Below are 21,500 nucleotides of genomic sequence, written 5' to 3' on the forward strand. Positions count from 1 at the left end.
TCTTTCGTGGTACGTAGTCTCAATGTATGGTAGAGAGAGTTTCACCTCATCCTTTTCGTTTTAAATTGTTCTCTCAGTGATAGTATTGTTGGAAATGAAAGAGAGTTTCACCTCATCCTTTTTGTTGGTGGCAAGTCTAAGTGGAAGTGAATAACAGATGACCTATTGGTTTAGATGTCCTCATGGTCTTGGTTCAAACTTGAGTAAAATCCTAAATGCACCGTACCAATGTAGGAGAGGCGTGCCCATGGAGGTGTGTGGAAGTTGGCCCGAGCACTACCTGATCCACTTTCTCAATAACGATGTGCATGAGCTGCATGCGCAATGCTCTCTTACTTTCACTATCATTAACCGAACAAAAATTTGTTAACATCAGAAACTAAAATGTCCAACATAGGTTTCGGTAGGTACTCAATTTTCATGTTCACCTATACTTTTAAAGGATCTAGACATGGATCTTTCTAGTATCGACGAACCTCTCGAAAACAATCTGTTAACTATCCTATGAGGAAATTAAAATGATATATATGTGAAGGTAAAATTAAGCTTCCTGGAAAGCAGCACCTTGATTGCATGTAGTTCGATTTATTATACATGCAAAACGCTCAATGAGTTACACAAAAATAATCATCATTTTCATTTTCTTCAATCATCAAGATAGTTCTACCTTTCTATTCCTAAATAATCTTTTTTTCTAGATGTCTATTTGAACATTTTTATATTTTAAGATTATCTGGTAACCTGCTTCTGCGTAAAATTTCTCACAACACTTTTTATCTACCTACTCCAACCAAGTCTTGATGCAAACCTCCTCTTATAGACACAGCTTCACCAATCTCCTCGAATGGTTCCCGGGTGGTTCGGTTCACAATATTTGGAAATAGGAATCGAACTGGACCGGTTCGGCCCGATTCCCAACTGGGCCAATAGAATGAGTTGCATGTTCCTTTTTTTAATGATTTTTTCAGTATATTCTCTCTTTTTGCTCTTTCTGCTCTTTTTTTCCATTCAATGTGTTATGCATCTACTTATTTCCTTCCAGAGGTGACATTTTCTTTGTGGGTTTCTTCTGTAAACCAACCATGAATTTCCTGAAATTGCTAGACCACACACCTTGTACTGCGCATAGTTTAGCAAGCTTAGCTTAGCACTTAGCAGAACAAATTCGTCAGCATTTGATCTAATTTGATGCTTGAGATGGTACATTTGAAACAAAAGCAGCTTAATTATGAATTCCCCCACCCCACCAAAAAAAAAATGGAGAGCAGCTTGATACCAAGTATAGCCACCCAATCAATCCGCAGGTCTTGGAAGAAATTGAATGAATTGTCCCACTCAGGCAAAACAACAACCACCACCACACAAAAAAAAAAAAAAAAAAAAGCGATCCAGTCTAACGATCTGGGTGGGCGGATCCACCCATGAAACCGGAAACCGGATTGAAAATTGCTGGTTCCAATTTTTCGGAACCGAGAATCAAACCAGTTCCTCCGAAAACCGACAAGTTCAAACAGTTCCTTTTGCTCACACCTACTCTTCATCGTATTTATTTAGGTCTATTAATCATGGAAATAAGAAAAAAATCATGCAACGACAAATAATGTGATAAAGCAATGTCTGTCTCCTTGCAAGATACGATGAACACAGCACTACTTTCGGAGCATCAAAAACCAAGGAATCAGTTCATGGTTGCCCTTTTCATTTATTGGATGATTTAATTATTAAAAATAATTTCGACACATCTGAGCCTGATGTGTATTTAAGTGAAGAACTGCACTCTCTTATCAAGTTATCATGAACCAAATATCGTTGTAAAGAAAGAGACATTTATCTGATTATCTCTAAATGCCAAATGGCCATAATTATCCCGAAGGCTGATCTTGCGTGGTAACTATATAAATAAAACTGCGTGTCTGGTTCGAGTATCTGAGCGAGCTGGAGATCTGAAGATCGCTTTGGAGTTCATAGTTTATGCTCCGACCCGCGGCTCCTGGATATGTATAGCTGTTCCCGACAGGCTAGCCTCGAGCTCATCAAGTTCATTAGCATCCAGCTCGTCAGCGTCCTCGTTCTGAAGGACTTCACCATCGCCAACTTCCATCGATGAGGCGCTAGATCCATCTCCTGCCGAACTGCCATCCACCTGAAATTTTACAAGACATTATATGGCATGAATGGACTGCATAATGGAGATCAAGCACCAGATTTGACAAAGTTAACCAAGTGAAAGCCATCACCATGTTCAAACTATAGTGCAAAAGAGAGAAAAAAAATTAATGGACAACATTTTCTTTGGGTCTCATAAGCAGGGAGAGCTCTTGCCAAGAACAAGAAATGTCAGGCATTCACAAGCAAGATGGACATTAAGTTTCTAGGAAACTCCATTAAACAGATGGGTTCAAATGAAAACTCGCACCTGCTTTTTCATGATGCGAGATTGTTCCTCTCTCAATTGCTTTTCACATGCCTCAACATCATCGACAAACAAGCTTGAATCGGACAGGAATAGCTCGCGGCCGCTGAGAAGCATACAGAAAAATTCCCGCGAAATTAGAAGTCAGAATATCTCGCTCTTCAATCCGACACAAAACAGACACAGGCTGCACGACAGGTGATTTGCATCTGGTTACTACACCTGCCTGGATACAGCAGAAGAAAGTATAGTACCTCATTCGGTCATTCTTAGCCCTCTCTTCTATAAGTGCCGCTGACCGAGCGTCTCTCTCTGCAATCTTCTTCTTCTTCCATATCGCGAACAATTCGGGAGTCAGAGGAGTCAGAGTAGCCAATTTGGCACGCTGCAACCCCAAAACAGATTCCCATTGAGCACAACATGCCGGTATCAGATGAACACGAAGTTATCGATGGCCACTGCTTCAGTGCCGGCAAACTCAAGTCCATAGGAAAACACAGGGCAGATCGAACCGGATGAGCCCAGAAATTGACTGACTTACCTGATTCTCGATTTCTTCCTCGAGGGGCGTCTTTTCGCGCTCTTCTTCGAGCAAAGCTTTCATTTGGGATTTCAGGACATATCCAGGAGGAAGTGCATGCCGGTAATGGCAGTCTTTCCCACCATTTGGACAGACCCAGAACCAACCATACTGATTCTTCTCCACTGCTTCCAAAAAGTACTTGCACACCTTCGCATGTCACAGGAAGAAAGAACAAGAAGTCATAATCTAACAAGACCGACGACAGAGTCAAGAGCTCATTTGCTTCCTTCTGTTATACATACACGATTCCAGCTCTTTTAGGCAAATTACTACATGCCTGCGACCATTTTCCAGAACTTGATATCCTAAGAAAAAACCGATGAAAACCTGATCTTTGGAACCCCAAAGAACTGAGCTCAACACATTGATACAGAGCAGACATTCTGTATATTCGTGCTCAGAGAAAGCGATTGTACCTAGAATCATGTTACTCGACAAAGAATTAATGAAATGCTTACGATGTCAGTGGGCTTATTCTGCTTATACTCCTTGTTCTTAGACTCGACGACCTTCTCCAAAGTCTCCTGATCCCACTCCTCCATTGTACCTGAAGTCAAGGAGATAAAATCGGAACATTTGCTACAAATTACACACGATAAGCAAATACTAGCAACAGTTAAATTAAGCTAAGCTTGTGATGACAATACTGATCACAAGGAAACGAGAAGTCGGCCGGTACCATCGTCCCGTTTGTCGCTGTAAAGATCGATCTTTTCTCCTTTGCGCTGAACATTCAAATCGTGAGAGAATTTGCACTTGAAACCTTTAGCACACTGCCCTGCCTTGTAGAACTCGCACACGATGGACTTGGGATCGACACCTGATCAACCCTCCAATCATTACTGAATCTGTTTGAACTCTTTCACGCTTCGTAGCGAAAAAGATACAAAGGCGCGAGAAAAAGCCGAGAGATATTACCGACAGGCACCTTGGGCTGGCTCACGGCAATCTTAAACAAGTCGTTTAGCTCCTTATCTTTCGCCTTACCCTCTTCCTTCTTCTTCTGAAATCATAAAAAAAAAATATATATTTCCTCCGCTTTTCGTGGAAACTGATGCAAGAACTCACTCGAACCTATCAAACCTATGCTTCTATCCGATCGTAACTAGCAACCTAAGCTATTATTAGTGTGCAAAACGTAAGTGGTCACAAACAAATTAAGGCCTTTTGTCATATCAAACACCATTTTTAGCTCCTCGTCTATGTTGCATCGACCTATTTTCCTGAGAAAACCAGAGTTACGAAAGCGGAAACACTTAGAAGAAGGTTGACGATCGGACCTTCGCGGCGTTCTTGGAAGGATCGGTCTTGGGCTGCACGGACTGCTGGAGGGTCTGCACGTACTTCTGGACGTTCTTGCTCTTGTTCTTGTTCTTGAGCCCGAAGGTCTTGTCCTCGACCATCTTCTGCTTCTTCGCCACGTCGGTTTTCTTCGCGGCCTGCTTCGGCGGCATCCCTTGATCGCGTCCGCATCAATCGACCCGAGGATTCCTAGGAATCAGCTTCTGCTCACGAGGTCCAGTTTGGCGAGGCTTTCTCCGATGGAGTGTCTACGAAAGGGCAGAGGAGAGGAGGAGCCGTGAAGGAGTGATCCGTTTATGAACTTTTGAACGGTATCCAGAAGCTACGCGTGAGGAGTGTTGTGTTGGCAGTTTCAAATTACCGAACCTGCCATTACAACTTTCCACGTGGCAGATTTTGTAAGGGACTGGGTGGGCCCCACGAGCGTTTTTCCTTGTCAAAGGTTTCGATAAGCAGTTTGGTTTATGCTCCCCGCCCCTGCAAGGTGGCGCATATTCGTTGCGCCAGTTGCACTTTCCATTGATGTCTCAATCGATTAATGCCGGAAGAATTGTCCACGAAGTTCTAAAGAATTCAATATTTATACCTTTTAATTTTATCAATTAAATCATTAACATTATCACATTTTGTCAATTAAATTCAACTTATCAATTTTAGCCATAAATCGTTGAAGTAAACATCGGCTTTTCTACGTGATATGATCGACATTGACATAAACAATTTTTAATAATATGTTATTAGTTCATTTTTATACTTTTTATTTTATTGATCTTTTTTTCTTTTTCTTTCTTCTCAATTTCTTAATTTTTTGGTTCAAAGGGCCGGCGGCCCATTGGCAAGGACCACCAAGTCCTCACTGGCCACAACGATATATACTATCAATAATTCAAGCAACTATGAACCAAAATTTGAACTCTAAAGTCCGAATTGCTATCTGTTGAATTAATCTCGAGTATCCCCGAACAAATTAGCCATTAATCCACGAAATCTTCAAGTCTCTCCAATCATAATCAATCAGCTTGTGTAAAATCTCCCGTAAAAGTTCTAAGTGGTATATGCATCAATCTTTGATTTCAATCTATTAAATGTAATCACATGATTGTTAAGTCATATGGGTCTATCACAATATATTAATATCGATAACATCTATTAGTTGGATCTTATACATTTCGGATTTACACAAAGTTGATCTACATATGGAAATTTTCTTATGTGAACTTCTCATTTCTTGTAGGATCCAAAGTTGGGTTAGGGAAAGATTGGAGTGATTAGCTTCGCGGGGCGCGGTAAGGATAAGACCAATAGAGACTTCACAAGCAGTCATTGGGTGTGGGTTTCTACAAGGGCACGAATGACGTGAGAGAGGAGACTCGCGATCCCCGAGAGAGAGAGAGACCGCACGCAAGAGAGATGAAATGATCAATGAGAAGAATTTTTATTTCTTTTTCTGTTCCATAAACAGAAAAGTAGAAAATTCGTACTTCTTATTTCCGTTCCAAATAATAAAAAAAATGAAATTACATTACCGAACGAATTTCTGTTCCAAACTTGTTCCTCGGAACAGAAAGTAGAAAAACAGGAAAATAGAATTATTGTCGTGCATGTCACAAGTCACCCGATCGAATAACTCTCTAGAATATCCATTTTTCTATAATCATGATTCGGCATTCATTCAAAGAATTACTTCAGGGACTTCACAGTTGGTTTCCACATTTAGCAAGTTTATTTCGTATATGAGCTCACCTATATAACATAATTCATAACAACTCTTAGAATACATGAATTAATTCATAAGCACATTGAAAGTTTCATCAACTTTAAGCTATTACGTTTTAAAGAGAATTGCAAATGGTGAGTTGCCTACTTTATCCCCCCTTTTTTTTTTTTTTTTTTGTGCGTAAATACCTAAGATTCGTCTTAATAGATTCATGAGGAAAAGGTGATTCCGCTTGATCGGTTATGTGCAAGAGACTCCTCTTTGGTGGAGGTTATGAACTTGATCGTTAACTTGGACTTTTACTCTTGACGTGAGCCTCAAACAGTGGGCTTTCAATGTCAAGTGACTGTTTCACTCATATGTTAATTGATTAACAAGCCATAGTAGTTTTAGGAATATTACTACAAAGTTTATGAACCTATTATATTATATGAATGTCAATTCAATCACAATTCAATCAAAAAAATTCAATCATAAATTTTTTAATTTGACCAGTTTAATCCTAAACCTTTTGACTATTTGGCGACGTAGTCCTTCCGACTAAAATTGGCCTGAAATTGCAGATAACATAAATTAGTTTTTATAAAAAAAAAAAATTACTGCTCTAAATTGGCCACCTGCGATGGCCCTCATGGGACCTTTTTGAGAAGTGATTAGTAAGAAGGAAAAAAAAGACAACAAAAATATAAAATTTCATAAAAAGTTCATGAGTTCTAAAAAATTTGTGAATATCATTCACGTCGGTATTGGCCGTGCCACGTCGTACAATTGGTTGCCACATCAATAATTTCCAACCAATTTTGATCGGAAAGACTACATTGACAAATTTTTTAAAAGGTTTAGGACTAACTTGATTAAATTAAAAAGTTTGGGACTTAATTGGTTGGCGTACAGTAAGTTTAAGATTTTTTTTTTTCTTTTTACAGTTATCCCTAGAAAATAAACCAATGAACTTAGTATTGCTTTTTGCCGGTTGCTACTGCATGGACTAGCAAATGAAGCATACACCGCCACGGTAAACCAAAATTTATACAAATAATCTTATCCATCCTTAATTTGAGGATCATAATCAACCACGCTCAAATCAATTGTTTTGAGTCATGAAAATCGAAAACCGGTCGACACAATGAAAAGTGACTACTATGACTTCTTCCGGTAACTTTCCTTTGTTTCGTTTACATTACGATCATATGCTTATTTGTACATAAACATATATACTGCGCCTTTATTCGATTAACGATTAAGAAGGCAATCTCTCGGAATATTCAATTTTAGAAGCAATGACAAATTTAGCGGTCAAATTGGGCCATAGCTGGGCTTTGAGAAGAGTGCAAATGGAGCCCACCCGCCATTCGTTATTGGGCCATGAGCCCAAAAATGTTCTTGCATGTGTTCTAAAGTGTCAAACGATGCGTCGGGTCGGGTTTGACCGGCAATGTCTACAGCAATTGACTTGTTTAACTCGTATTCGCCAATTTTCATGCAGTACAACCGTACGATTCGGAGGGCCACACCCAACCCTGTGTCATCCATTTACTTGCATTTTGAGTATATTGATTAAGTCAACGTCATTACCATCTCCTCCTCTACCGCCGTCACCACATCAAGCCGGTGAAAGTTTTTTAGCAAGTGTTCGTCACATAAAAAACGAAAGATTTAGCAGATCGACTAATTAGGAAAATAAATGACAAATCTAAAGCAATTTAAGAATCTAGGAAAGCAAGGAAAATTAAGAATTTTCATCTACTTTCTATGATGTGGGCACCTCAATTGCGGTCAGAGGTGGACAATGACAAGTGTGGCAAGGGCTGCGTTTGATCAAGACTCAAGAGGCGAGACGAAAGGGGATCGGAATAGTCTATTATTTTCTTTTTGAATTTGGACCGTTAAGGTCAGAGAATTGTGATATTTGATTGAAATGGTTTGAATTGGGGCTGTGCCATCTCATTGGATTTAACTTTTTAAAAGTGATTTCAACATGTTTTGAAATATTCTAGATGACACATACATTATCCAACCTCCTATGCTTGACTATGCTTTTGACTATTCTTCAAAACTATTTCTTCTTCTTCTTTATTACAAATGGCCCATGAACTTTGGTTCGATGTACAATGTGATCCCCGATAATATCCATAAATTCTTGGATCCGCACAAACCCTCCGATAATATCCATAAATTACTTGTTTTCGGTAAAAAAATGGACATTACTATATATGTAAATTCGGGTGCATGGCACACATTGGTACTCCAATACATTTCTCCCTCTGAGTCAGAATAAATATGTTTTCGAACCCGCTCTTTTAAATTGAAAGTGAACGTTCCCACGCGAATTTCAACAATCACTTGTTCCGATTCTACATAACGTGACTATTCCACCAAAAAGTTTCAAGCCTGAATAGTGCAACTCAGAACTTGCCGCGCTTGGGGCCTGTCATTGGGCGAGCATCGCCACCCTCACATACCCGGCAAGATCGTCGGCGCTCGACAGCAAAATAGGGAGCGGCGACGCTACCATGTAGACCAAACCTCTCTTTCAATCAGCTTTTTCCCCAAAGTAGGTGGCCGACGACGTTGGTGCTTGATTTAGTACCCGACCACTGCCCCCCATTAAAAAAAAAAAAAAAAAAAACATCGAAGTTCCTATAGGCGTCTTAATCACTAGTCGCAGCCCCGATTCCGAAGGTCAATGCTGAAGAGCATTCCGGAGGTTACAAATAGAGTTCACCGAGAGAGACCAAGACGAGCATCAAACTTCTCTCTGTTCAAAGTTGTATTCATTTTGAGTCTCCTGCATCGTCTTCAAATCACCAAAATACCGCCACCGCCGCTACTTTCCGTCGCGCCCAAAGCCTTGCCAAGCGGACCTCTGGTCACCCCCGTTTTCGGACCCTATTGTTGACGCGCTCATGTCGTGGCCACCACAGCTTCACTTGTTGAATCCAATCCTCAAAGTTGCTTTCGCAGCAATCTTGTTCAGGTTCAATCCTTCATTGCTTCAGGTATTCCTTTTATACTCGATCAATCGTGATTGGTTTCATCAAGTCTCGATGAAATAGGGTTTGAAAATTTTGGAGTAATGGCTTGATTTGTCCAAATTAGGATTTATATTTGGGGAAACATGTAAACCCCGTCATTTGAGACTAATAATGCTAACTGAGCACACCGGCGAGCCACGTGGATCCCTAATATTGATAAAAGAATTGTCACATTAAATTAACGGCTTTCTACATCGGAATTGGTACTTAAGTGATTTTTTTTCCACTCAAAAATGGCACTGGAGTGATTCGGTGAAGAAATTTGGTAACAAAGGGTTATGGCACGTGTAATGTCATTTTCCCTAAAAAAAGATAAGTAGAGGAGTAAGGCCACGACATTGGAATCTAGAGATGTGGTAATCATAGACAGACACATTACATACGCAGCTAGCGTACATGCTATAGAACTAGCTATCACATATGTGATGGAAATGTCCGACATAATTCCAAATCAGTTAAATGTCTAAGAAAAAGTGCTGGCTTGATCCGTCTTCGTTCATTTTGCCGAACTCTCGCTCTTGCGAGTTTGGTTTGAGATTGCGCTGTCGGATTTCCGGCTCTGAGACATCCTTCAATCTGCTTCATGTTCCTTTCTAGATCATAATCGTCTAACCAAATAGTGCAAGGAGTACATGTTTTTCATATCTGCCTGGGCTGGCATTGATTCGACCAAGTTTGAAAGAAACATATTTTGGCGCACTTGGTGGGACTAAGAGTGGAAGCTAGTAAAGGTAATACTCTTCGCTTTTAAATATGAATCTTCCGTGTAGGAACGGGTTTGAGAGTAATGCAAGAAGAGGGGTTGGGCAAGATGTTGAGAAAAAACCTGTGTGCTGAGTGATGTGGGCATTGGAGAAAAACGTTTGAATGTGTTTCGGCTAGTCCACAAAGTTGAATTGGTAAATGTTGGAAAGATGGGGAGAGTGTTAAGAAAGTCCTAAATCCGTTGCAACCAATTCAATCATAAATTTTTTATTGGTGCCAATTCGGTCCTAAACCATTTGTATTGATGTCAATTTAGTCCTAAATGTTTTACATTTATACCAATCGAGTCAATTCGGTCAATTTTGATCGGAAATCGCTGATGTGGACATTGATTGTCCTACATGGCATGATCGACGCCGACGTTGACATTTTTAAATATCATTTTAAAATTTTAAGTATTTTTAATTATATTTATAAAAATATTAAAAAAATGCTTAAAATATTAAAATAATACTAAAAAATATACACGTCCGCTCCAGCCATGCCACATAGGACAATCGACGTCCACATTAGCGATTTCAAGCCAAAATTGACTGGATTGACTCAATTGGCATTTATGCAAAAGATTTAAGACCGAATTTGCACCAATGCAAAAAGTTTAGGACCGAATTGGTATAAATGCAATAGGTTTAGGATTTTTATGACACTTCTCCCCTGGAATAACTAATGCATGTATGAGCAATATTTAGGAGAGAAATAGATAACAGTACTAACTCTGTGGCCATATTAAGAAAATACAACCCAAAAGTTTAAGTTGATAGACGTGGGAAAAACACATGACTATAAAGAGCATATAAGACCAATCGTTAAGCGATGTGAGCAATATTTTCACGGCGAGTCAATTCTATCAGATATTGAGACTTGATCTATATGCCTCCTTTGTCAACGAAGGAGACAATTAGGTTTCTCTCTTTTTTTTTTCGGTCAAAAGACGATTGGGTTTCACCTCCGTCAATGTTGGACGAAAAGAGATCGGTTTCCTCCGTCGATGGGCGAGACGGGACTGGTCATCTCCTCCATCGACGGACGAGATGAAGGTGGCGGTGGAGAGAGGGGCTCGAGTGGTGCTGACAGAGGCGGCTATTTGAGCAAACGATATGGGCAAGAAAATGGCAAGGCTGTGGTGAGACGGTGGCAGGACAATGACCTACATACGTCGGTGGTAGGGAAGGCAAACCCATTTGTGGGTGCGACGGAATGTAGGCATTGAGGTAGAGAAAAGTGGAAAACTTTAACAAAGGGTCGTCGATCTAAAGTAGGGTAGGCCCAAAAAAACTTTTTGCCACAATCGATTGTTGTTGTTGTTGTTGTTGTAGTTGTACGACGTTTCGCGCATTCGATCTAATCACAATTCCAACCAAACACTAACGAACTTTTAGGGAGTTGGTGAAGACGGTTGCCTCTTCTACCTCTCTCCGCCAACAGCCGGAGGAGTTTGGTGAAATCCCAAGTTAAAGAAACTTCACAATGCTACTCATTTCGATCCATTTGAAAAGTTCGGCTTTCATAGATAAGGAAAGATCGTTTTGTTGCCAACGCTCGAAAGTGTCGTGTCAGCCAATGACATTGGAAGATAAGAGAAAGTTACTCCTTCATGTACAAAAGAACAACCACAACGAGGCTTTCAACATAGTACGCTGTTCCATTTCCGTAACAATTTTTTTCGAAATCGACTTGCCCAATGGAGATGAAGAGAAGTACGTTTAAGAAATCCGCTCAGACCGATGTCGTTTCTCTATTTGTACGTTTCTCGAATCAAAGACGAGCCTCATGTGAGATAGAGTTGGATATCGAAAGAAACAAGTTACGCCGAAATATCGAAAAATTCGGTCAAAAGTTAAAATTAAATCCTAAAAGTTTTTAAAAGTGCGATTGAATATGTGGCTCTGATGTGGCCCGGAAAAAGGCACAAAATGAAAAGGAGGAATTTCGAATAAAAAAAACAAAAATAAATAAAAGCTGTGAAAAAAAAGGCCAAAAATTCAAAAAAGAACAACTAAGAGAGAGAGAGAAGACCGCTTTGGCTTTTCCTTTTCATTAAAAGTTTGATTTTTTTGACGCGGCGCGAAATTAACGCCATGTCACACTCGAGTTTGTACTCTTAGGTGCGGCATTTTCTAAAATATGCATTGCAAAACACACAAGTTTCAACAATTTAAGCACACTTGCTGCACGACGCAACCACGCCGGCTATAATTATAGCAATTGGACAATCGGCACGGTCTAATTGGAGGTTTGAACAAACCAATAATCTAGCTGTGATATAACGTGCATGCTAATTAGATCTTGCAATTAAATCAGTGCGAAATCACCGGAGAAACAAACGAAGATCAATAAAGAACGTCCAAGAATTACTTGGTCAGATCTAAGTATCGGTGCCAACTTCTCGAGGAGAGCCAGCAACAAATAATCCACTAATGATCGGGGGAATCACAAAGTTGTATTCGCCCATACGTTTTATCTAAACTCAAAGCAAATCTTAAACCGATTATTCCTCGTCCGAGGATAGTAACCATTGGCGAGCAGCGGTGGTGGTGGACGGTGTGAACGGGTGAGCAAAGTGGGTTGTGGGCACGTGCGCGGGGTTGCGCAACTACCGGTCACGACCGTAGAATGTCGGTTTGGAAGAACATGAGGAGAGGAGGACAGGACACCATCGCACGTGACCCACGTCGGCCTTCGCTTGCAACTAACATTCCAAAAGTCAAAACTCTCGACCTAATCCCCTCTTTCTTCTTTTCTACTATGTGACAAAACTTCCACCCCCACTAATTACACCGACTTTTGCATGATTGCATTTGGCCTTTTTGCTAATTCGAATTTTGGCTTCTTAACACCCTCTCCCCCCACTCTCCCTCTCTCTTGCATTTATTGAATTATCTTACTAAAAAACTTAAGTTTACCAGTCAAAATGTAAGTAAAATTTCAAATAAAAACTTGAAATGTTCTCTTTATTTTCTCAAATAAGAGCTTGAACTGGACATTATTTCGGATAAGAGCATAAAATGTTCTTCTTATTTTAAAGACTGGCATAACCAATGACATTTTTATTATTTACTTTTTTTTCCTTTCTTTTTTTTCGGTGTTCGGCCATGCCGGTCATCAACGAGGGTCGGATGGGTAGCCCACGGCTGTGGTAGTCAAGATCGGCCCTCTCCGGATCCGGGGGAGGGTCGTCTCGCCCACAACCGACGAGGTTGCCATTGGCAGCTCTAGACAAGGGCTACGTGAGCCGACCCTCGCCTGTGTTTAGAGGGGGTTCCAATCCTCGCTCGGTGGCCGATGAGAGTTGTCGGGCCCTCGCCGACCGCAACAAAGAAAAGAATAAATGGGAAAAATTAAATGGAAAATAAATGATGAGAATGTCCTTGGTCATATCCTTTTCTAAAATAATGAGGGCACTTCATGCCATTATTTAGCGTATATATAAAATATGTCACAAATGTGCATGCCAAATTAGAAACGACCCGTGAAATTTGAAATTGGGGTATAACTTTACTCTGATCGGTATATAAAACCCGTCAAAAATGTGCGTGGCAAATTAGAAACAACATGTGATATTTGAAATTGGGATATAACCTGGCTCTAATGATGAAATATCCCGCTTTACAACTTAATTTTACAGGTCGAAGGAGACTACGTGTGTATGAAAAGCATATAAAACCTGTGATGTGAGTTAATTTAAGGCGACATAAGAATCTAACGTTTCGTCGGATCTACAAGGACTTTATTAAAAGTCGAGGCAATTGATGTATTGAAACTACAACCTAAATAATGGATGTTTTTTGCTTCAATAGAGTTAGAGCGAGATTATAAGAATTGAAGGGATCTACGAGAAAAAAGAAAAACGTTCAAATTTTTTTTAAAATTTAAATATCTAAGATGAGTTCTTCACAATAAGAAAAATGGCAGATTCTTTTCCATTATCTTCTCTTTTTCTAATCAAAGCTGTTCAGTGGGGTTCACCACTCTTTCAGTCGTACTAATGAAGGCATGATTGCCAAGTGCCAGAGTCATTATTATTATTTTTAATTCAATTATGCATGCAATGGTCGAAATTAGGGATGAATATCATGAATCCTTCTTTAATTATGCAAAGTGCTTTTGAGGATCATCTCATCGGGCAAGGAAAGATTCATGGGCAAAGGCCACCGTCCAATCACAATCATCATTAATAATCACGAGGAAAAATAAATAAATAAATGGAAAATTTCAATTGGATTGATTCAAGTTGCAACCACTTGGCCTACACCGAGTTCTAGAGCGACTGGGATTTTTCATGCTTACTGGTGCAGAATTTCAGCTTTAAGGTCATGGGTGGGTGCATTTTCCAGATGTATTTAATTAGCTCTTGTTGTTTAGTGTTTAAAGTTTTGTTACTTTAGTTTTCAAAGAGAAATGCATTTCAATGGTTGGTCTTGACGGACGAGTTTCGAAAGTAAGGGCGCGAATGATAATCATTTTATTTTTCTGTTCCCGAGAACAGAAATCTTTTTTGGTAAAATAATTTCAATTTTTTTTAACATTTTGGAATAAATTTTGATCTCAAAAATAGGTTTGGAACAAAAATGAAAAATAGAAATTTTCTACTTTTCTATTTTTGGAACAAAAATAAGAATTCTTCTCGCTCTTCACTCCCTCTCTCGCGTGCGGTCTCCGTCACTTTGGCATTGCGTCGTTATCGAATGCGCTTCTTTACTCAGAAATTTATCCAGGAAATATGAATAGAAAAGGCTATTTCTAATTAGAAATAGCTTTCGAAAATAGAATGGTTACTTCCGAGAAATATGGTATGGCAGTGCACAGACCTCAATGCTGCTTTTGCATGCATGATGCATGCGTGTAAAAGCTAATTTGGCTCATTCCCTCCTAAAAGGTAAGCATTCTGAGTGGGAATACTGGAGAATCCTGCATCATTCCCTCGCCAAAAAAAAAAAAAAAAATAGTACATGATCTGCAAATGTGCATGGTTTGACTATAATACCCTTCTCCCTTCAACATCTCAATCTAATAATTCAGGGTTAGGTCAGTCATCTTCCTCTATGCATCCCTCCGTCACCTGTGCTGTGCACCGATACATCCTGCTGATTTTAGGGCATGATACTTTTGTTGTAAAGGCGTGATCCCACCCGGGGGTGCACCGACAGGACGACATTATTCGTTTTGATCGCGGATCATTCGAGTCAGCACGCTTTTGGATCGTGTTGTGCTAGCTTGATGTTGCACGATACTCACAGTTTAAAGTTAAAAGAGATACGACGTTAGAGACATTGTCTGATGCCTCACGATGTTATTGTCGAAATTTGATTTGTCATATAATCAATAAAAAAGAAAATTAATTCACTCGGGATGCCTAGTGATTATGGAACGGGTATGACACCACCCAAAACGGACATTCGAATCTTCACACAATCGAATATAAATTATTTCATACTTAGACTACTCGCTCGCTCGGGCTTTTAGCTCACACTCTTTAAATAGATCGAGAGATTATTAGTAAGGATTATTTCTATAACCTCTTTGGTTTACCACGTCGGGCATATAGCTAATCTCAAAGCTTTTTCCTTCGAAGACGAGGGCGCGAGAAAACGAGCACAACTCTAACAGCTCCGCCCACGTGCCGGTGGCGCTTGTGATGGACGCGCCGTCGTTAGGAGTTTCTATTTTTGATGCAACGCGAGGCCTGAGGAATTATTTCAAGCCGTCTCGGCTTTTCGATGACAGTAGAGTCAACAGCGAGAAGAGAGAGAGAGAGAGAGATGGGCCGTCCTGTCAATACCAAGAAAGCTTCATTGCCAAAAACGCAAGCAGACATGACTGACTACACAGAGAGCGTTTCGTCATCCGTGGTCCCGACAACCAATGGCGTTGCTTAATAAACGTCGGGGGGGACCCACAGAAGACGATGTATTTTGTGCAAGCCAAACCTGCTACGAGAAAAACTACGCGAATCCCACCATGTCGTTGGAACGCTGCTGCACCAGATTGAGAAAAAAAAATAATTAAGAAAAAGATAACTTAACTTTGCATTTTGTTCATTTTTATCTTTTGTTCTCCTCTCTTTTTTCTGCTGAAAACTTTCCTTCCGTCTCAAAGAGTGAACTGTCTCCCATTCCCCCCCCCTCTCTCTCTCTCTCTCTCCCTCTCTCTCCCTCTCTCTCTCTCTGGTTTCACCAAAAAGGGTGAAAATCTGACGTAAATTTGAAAGAAAAACCAGACAGGAACGCTCTTCAGAGTTCTTTGGGTTGTTCAAGAGCATCTTGTTCCTTGTCCAAAAGGGCTCGCCAAGCTTGTTTCTTCTTCTTCTTTTCTCCCCCTTAATTTGCGCGCTGTACATAAGCTTTCTCTTTCTGCGCGCGTGTTGCACCGTTTTCCCGGTTTCTGAATCTCCAAGGTAAAACTTTCTGTGCATGGTTTTTATTACTTTTCTAGATTTAATTGGATCCAATGATTTTCTAGTTTCTCGCGTTTTCTCATCCAGTGCAGAGGAGAGTGAAGGCCCGAGCCTCCTCGAGTTATTGTAGAGCACAGTGTCGTCTTCCCAGGTTAGTCCCATCACTACTTCACTTACCTGCAGTGAAGTTGTTTCGAGATTAGAATCTGGGTCTTCTTCTGCTTTTGCTGTACGTACGGGTTTGCCTGTTCTTGTCGTTGCTACGTCTCTCGAGGATGTTTGGGTTTCCTCGTTTGTCATCCGCTTCGTCTTGCGAAGAGGTTTGTGTCGTGGTGTGTTCTTTTGCTTATGGTGAGATTTAGAAACAACCGCAGTTTCTGCAAATGGGAATTTTTTGTCCTCTCTCTTGTAGTGGGTGGTTGACATAACTTCTCGTCATCTTTTTGAATCTCTTTCTTTTTTCCATTTTCCAGTTATTTGGTGCAAATTTGCGTTCGCTTTGTCAGAAGAAAAGAACACACACACACAGACATTTTAGTTCGTTGTAAGAACTCTAAAAGGATTAGATTTACTTGCTAAATCTTCTATTTATTTATTTTTTTCTTGTTAGTTTTGAGGGGTGTAGTGTAGAAAAACAAAGTACCATAATTTTGTTTGGTAATTAATTTGCTTGCCAAGTGATGAATAAAGTGTTCACTATTAAGGAGGAGGCTCCTTTCTGCAGTTGATTTCAAAAAGCTTGTACGACCGATTGTGGCTTGATTTCCAGACATGAGTTGGTGGCAGCTGTGCTTGAGGCCTTTGCAACCCAAACCCTCAATCAAAATATATGTCCACACAGGCCAAAACTTTAGTATGAAGATACATGAAGGTGTATAAAGACTGGTTTACAAATTGGAGCGACGTACTTCTTTTTGTGCTTGAATATCGGGCATCCGTTCGGACACGCACTTACATTTTTTGTCGCGTCACTTTGTACTAATTTTGTAAACCAGTTTTTTGCACCCTTACAATCTAGGGGAGTTTTACAGAGAAAAGTAATAGATAGCTGTACCAATTGATTGTGCCCTTATACTCTCAAAAAATCTCGAGTGCGGTATTAGCTAGGCTACTAATGACTAGCCAAGAAGTTGAGGAAGTCAGGGAAAAATTCAATTTCATTTCTGGGATGAATTCACAATTCGCTGGCCAAGGAAAGACATTTTTGTTCAGCTGCAGTTTTCATCAGTTGAGTTCTTAGGCTAGAATCACACTTCTCAACTAGTGGACTGATTTATTTAGTTAAGATGACTGTGCACTAGGTTTTGAATGGGAAATCCATCCATTTTTGCCTTTCTTTTCGGCTTCTTTTATAACCACATTGGTGTGGCAAATTTTTGGTTTTTGTTTTACCTACCGCAATGTCTAGTTTGCTGGTTTTTGTTTGTCTGAGCAAAATTTGGCTGATAAAAAAGAAAAAAAAAAAAACTATACGTGCAAGTATTGTATTCTCTTTAAGCTATTGTACATTATTTTGGAAAGGTTACATGAGGGATTATTTGGCTTAAAGTGTTGTTGGAGAAATACTGTCCAAAGAAATTATGTTACTTTAAAGGCTGGGAAGATGAAACCATGTTTACCGAGATCGAATGAATAATTAAGACGTTTTCAAGGTTGTGGGACAACTGCTTATTGAAGAATCCAAGCCGGAAGAGGTTAAGCTCTCTACAGTGAGGAGTGCAAATAGTAGGGCCAATGAAATGGCAGAGACGAAAAGATGTAGAACAAACTTGGACAATCAACGAGTGTATTAGTGGCTAAACATGATCGAAAGAGCGATGCTTCCATAGAGATTGAAATCTGTAGTAGTGTACCAGTGTTAAGTGGAAGTGGAGTAAAGCATGTTCGCATGGCTTATTTATTTTGATAATCATTCATTTTGCCTCATTGATGGAGGCACAAAACTTTGATAAATCAACTAGAATTCATTTAAAAGTAGTGTTAGAGAAAATCTGTCTGGATAGTCTCTGTCTGCAACTCTATAGTCCTTACCAAACTGACTCCATACTGCTGTTTGCCCCACCGCAGTAATGACTCTGGATCATGTTTGTCTTCCAGTTCATCTTTCTGTTATATTATGAGATTTATGACATCATTGGAAGAATATCAAGCTTTACTCAGAGAAATCATTTCAATTTCAGTGATCTATTTCTTTTTCCTAGCACATAACTTCTGTGATCTATGCTCAGGATGATTGCGTCCAGGAAGGGAATAGTACTTCCCACATAACCCAAGAAAAATGTGACAAAGTCATCCATTAATCGGAGATGGAGACGAAAGAGACAGACAGAGTTGTGATCGCAAAGCCAGTTGCTTCACGACCCACTGGCTCGAATTTTCAATCCTTCTCGGAGCTCCTTGCTGGTGCCATTAATTCCTCGCCACCTGATGCATGCACTGAATCTGCAGTTGCCACCATTAGACCCAAAACAGTGAGGTTTAAGCCGGTGCTAAATCGAGTTCCAACTGCAGTGAATTCATCCCAGGTGACACGTTTGTTCTGTGGATACGATTCTTCTTAATTTCAGCCTCTAGAGATTTTAAGATTGACTGAATCAGACAAATTCAGGCAGAAGTGTCTGGAACAGCAACCGGCAATTCCACTGATATGGATTTAAACTCGGATGAAAAACCTACCATAATATACAAACCGTTGGCAAAGCTTGTCTCAAGGTCAACCATCTCGCTCTTGGCTAATATGGTCAGTACCTGAATTGCATTTATCCTATGACAGAGGCCATTTCAAGCTCCAGAAAAACCGTGTTATACCTGGTTCTTATCTAATTTAGAAGGATATCATTTGTTTTTTCATTAGGGAAGCTTCAATACGGCTCACCAACAAACATCGTCAGTTGCCGAAGCACGAGTTAAATCTCAACTGCAGGACAAACACAATTCGAGATCACAGCCCAGGGGAAATCTTCATCGGAGTGTCTCTACACAAGCAGATATGGATGGGACGAGCGAACCCTTGAGATTGGCCTCTCAGAACATGGAAGAAGATGCAAGAACTTTACCAGCTCTGAATGTGGATCGCCCTTCGTACGATGGATATAATTGGAGGAAATATGGGCAAAAGCAAGTCAAGGGAAGTGAGTATCCTAGAAGTTACTACAAATGCACGCACCCAAACTGCCCGGTGAAGAAAAAGGTCGAGAGGTCTCCCGATGGCCAGATAGCAGAAATCGTCTATAAAGGTGAGCACAACCATCCGAAGCCTCAGCCTCCGAAACGCGGTTCTTCAGGAACACAAGCGCTAGGCAATGTACTGGAAGGGTCTGGCTTAGACAGCATGAACCTTAACAATAGTGGTCACCCGAATGAAAGGGATGAATGCTCCGAAGGTAGAGTAGAGAACAAGAATCTTGCACTCCTGACTTCCCACGGGAAAGGTCCCCCAGCCTATGATCCTATCGCAAATGTCTCTCCTATTGCTGGTGGTGGGACACCCGACAATTCTTGCGGTATTAGCGGGGAATACGATGATGGAAGCAAGGAGTTGGAAATGGAGGATGATGAGCCCAAGAATAAGAGAAGGTTAGCTTAAGCGAGCATCGGCCTTTAGCTTAGAAGGTTCCAGATTAGCCGTTCTTTTAGTCTTGTTTTCCCACATGGGCAACCTCTTTATCAGTATCACATCATTTGTTCTGACTAATGAATTCTTCTTATAGGAAAAGTGAGAATCAATTGAATGAACCGGGCACTTCGGGCGAAGCAATACAAGAACCCCGCGCTGTGCAAAATTCAACAGATTCGGAGATTGTAGGCGATGGATTTAGGTGGAGGAAGTACGGCCAAAAGGTTGTGAAAGGAAACCCGTATCCCAGGTGAGATTTTGAACATGTAGTATAACCTGTATTTGAATACATTCCGAAACCGAATAGTACGTGTTTTAGAGATTTCTGGAATCTACATTTTTCTAGTTTATGAACACTTGACACGATGGTTTATTTTAAGGACACAACTAATTACATGGGCTCAAGTGTTGCTGGTTGATCAATATCCTATCACTCTGGAAAGGATGGTCATTGTGAGAACTAGTTTCTACGCTAGTAGAACATGTTTTTTTTTTGGTCGAATCTAGGCTAGAACTTAGCTACTGAACAACTGAACTTATGCTATCCATTGAAAGTTTAAGAGATCAGTACTCTGTCTTTGTAGTTTGTTAATCGAGACAAAAGTTGAATAACTAGATATTTCAAACTCTAGTTTATAAATGGCAATGCACACCAGGTGTGGAGAATAGCTGAAAGAGGAATAAGAGAGGTCTCTTTCACAGAATCTCATGAGACGGTATTTCATTTTCAACAGAAGCTACTACAGATGCACCAGTCTCAAGTGCAACGTGCGGAAACACGTCGAAAGAGCGTCAGATGATCCGAGAGCCTTTATAACAACATATGAGGGGAAACATAACCATGAGATGCCGCTCAGGAGTACCAACACGGCAGGCTCAGAGTCCGATCTGCAAGCGACCTCCAGTAAAGATAAGCCTTAACTGCTACCTGAAGTGATATCTGACAGCATTATGAAGGGCAGAGGACTAGAAGAAAGAACAAGTCAAACAAGAGCTTGAAAAGAGGAAGGGTCGACTCAAGGCATTGAAAGGAAGAGTGGTCACTCCAGTAACCTGCTGGAAGAACTTTTTTTAACTGATGTTAGCTTTGACTTGATAAGAATTCTTCCCTTGATTTCTTTCCTTTCAGATATTAAGTTCATTTGTCCTCGTCAACATTTCAGTGTATAGCCCACCTGTAGCAAGTTCTCTTCCAAACTTACTAAAAGTTTTGTCAAAATATGTTGTCAGCCATGAATTGTTCGTTCAGTATCTTGGATTAATCATAGGTGCTAATCATATTCAGGTTGAGAAGCGATGTAACTGGCCAAATTTTTATTCGTCTTCTCATTTATGCTCCTGATCCAGATGGCCCCTAGAATTTCAGCATTCCATAGACTATTCTGCTGCTAAGTAACCAAATCATTGTGCAATGTGTTATGGTTATTTAGGGGAAAACGTGGTCCCATGAATGCCTGCAGCCTTTAGCAAGCATCATAACATCGACTGGGTAGTATCAATGAGACCTCAATAAAATCCAGCAATGAATGAAGAGCAAAGTCTCTGAATATAAGAAGGGATCAAGCTATCCGAACGGAGTAAGTTGAGCCCATCCTTGGCACACTGCATGTGGATGGAGCCGTCTGATTAACCGAGGCGCTTCTCGTTATTTTTTTTGCAGACTTTTCAATGAATG

At 40.3% G+C, this 21,500-nt stretch overlaps 2 protein-coding genes across 6 annotated transcripts; one reads left to right on the forward strand and one right to left on the reverse strand.

Moving 5' to 3' along the window:
* Positions 1 to 1,794: 1,794 nt before the first annotated feature.
* On the reverse strand, positions 1,795 to 4,588 carry LOC115735200 (zinc finger CCCH domain-containing protein 11-like). Of its 2 annotated transcripts, none has more exons than XM_048271793.1 (8): positions 4,277 to 4,588; positions 3,915 to 3,996; positions 3,676 to 3,816; positions 3,455 to 3,543; positions 2,955 to 3,143; positions 2,668 to 2,798; positions 2,417 to 2,519; positions 1,795 to 2,143 (listed from the first exon to the last, which is right to left on the reverse strand). In XM_048271793.1, the coding sequence occupies exons 1-8, from the start codon at positions 4,448 to 4,450 to the stop codon at positions 1,970 to 1,972; spliced, it is 1,083 nt and encodes a 360-aa protein (XP_048127750.1). In that variant the 5' UTR covers positions 4,451 to 4,588; the 3' UTR covers positions 1,795 to 1,969. The 2 variants fall into 2 exon arrangements, with proteins under 2 accessions (XP_048127750.1, XP_030522184.1); XM_030666324.2 differs by having other exon boundaries at positions 3,915 to 3,999; positions 4,277 to 4,586.
* An 11,350-nt stretch (positions 4,589 to 15,938) lies between these two features.
* LOC115735096 (WRKY transcription factor 44-like) lies at positions 15,939 to 21,122 on the forward strand. 4 transcript variants are annotated; one of them, XM_048271889.1, is made up of 7 exons: positions 15,939 to 16,209; positions 16,297 to 16,357; positions 18,436 to 18,734; positions 18,818 to 18,949; positions 19,064 to 19,785; positions 19,920 to 20,075; positions 20,560 to 21,122. In XM_048271889.1, the coding sequence occupies exons 3-7, from the start codon at positions 18,516 to 18,518 to the stop codon at positions 20,744 to 20,746; spliced, it is 1,416 nt and encodes a 471-aa protein (XP_048127846.1). In that variant the 5' UTR covers positions 15,939 to 16,209; positions 16,297 to 16,357; positions 18,436 to 18,515; the 3' UTR covers positions 20,747 to 21,122. The 4 variants fall into 4 exon arrangements, with proteins under 4 accessions (XP_048127846.1, XP_030522033.1, XP_030522034.1 ...); XM_030666173.2 differs by having other exon boundaries at positions 16,302 to 16,356; positions 18,435 to 18,734; XM_030666174.2 differs by lacking the exons at positions 15,939 to 16,209; positions 16,297 to 16,357 and adding an exon at positions 16,390 to 16,529 and having other exon boundaries at positions 18,438 to 18,734.
* The last annotated feature ends 378 nt before the right edge of the window (positions 21,123 to 21,500 follow it).

The sequence above is a fragment of the Rhodamnia argentea genome, chromosome 10, assembly GCF_020921035.1.
Source record: "Rhodamnia argentea isolate NSW1041297 chromosome 10, ASM2092103v1, whole genome shotgun sequence".
In the NCBI taxonomy this organism is placed as follows: domain Eukaryota; kingdom Viridiplantae; phylum Streptophyta; class Magnoliopsida; order Myrtales; family Myrtaceae; genus Rhodamnia; species Rhodamnia argentea.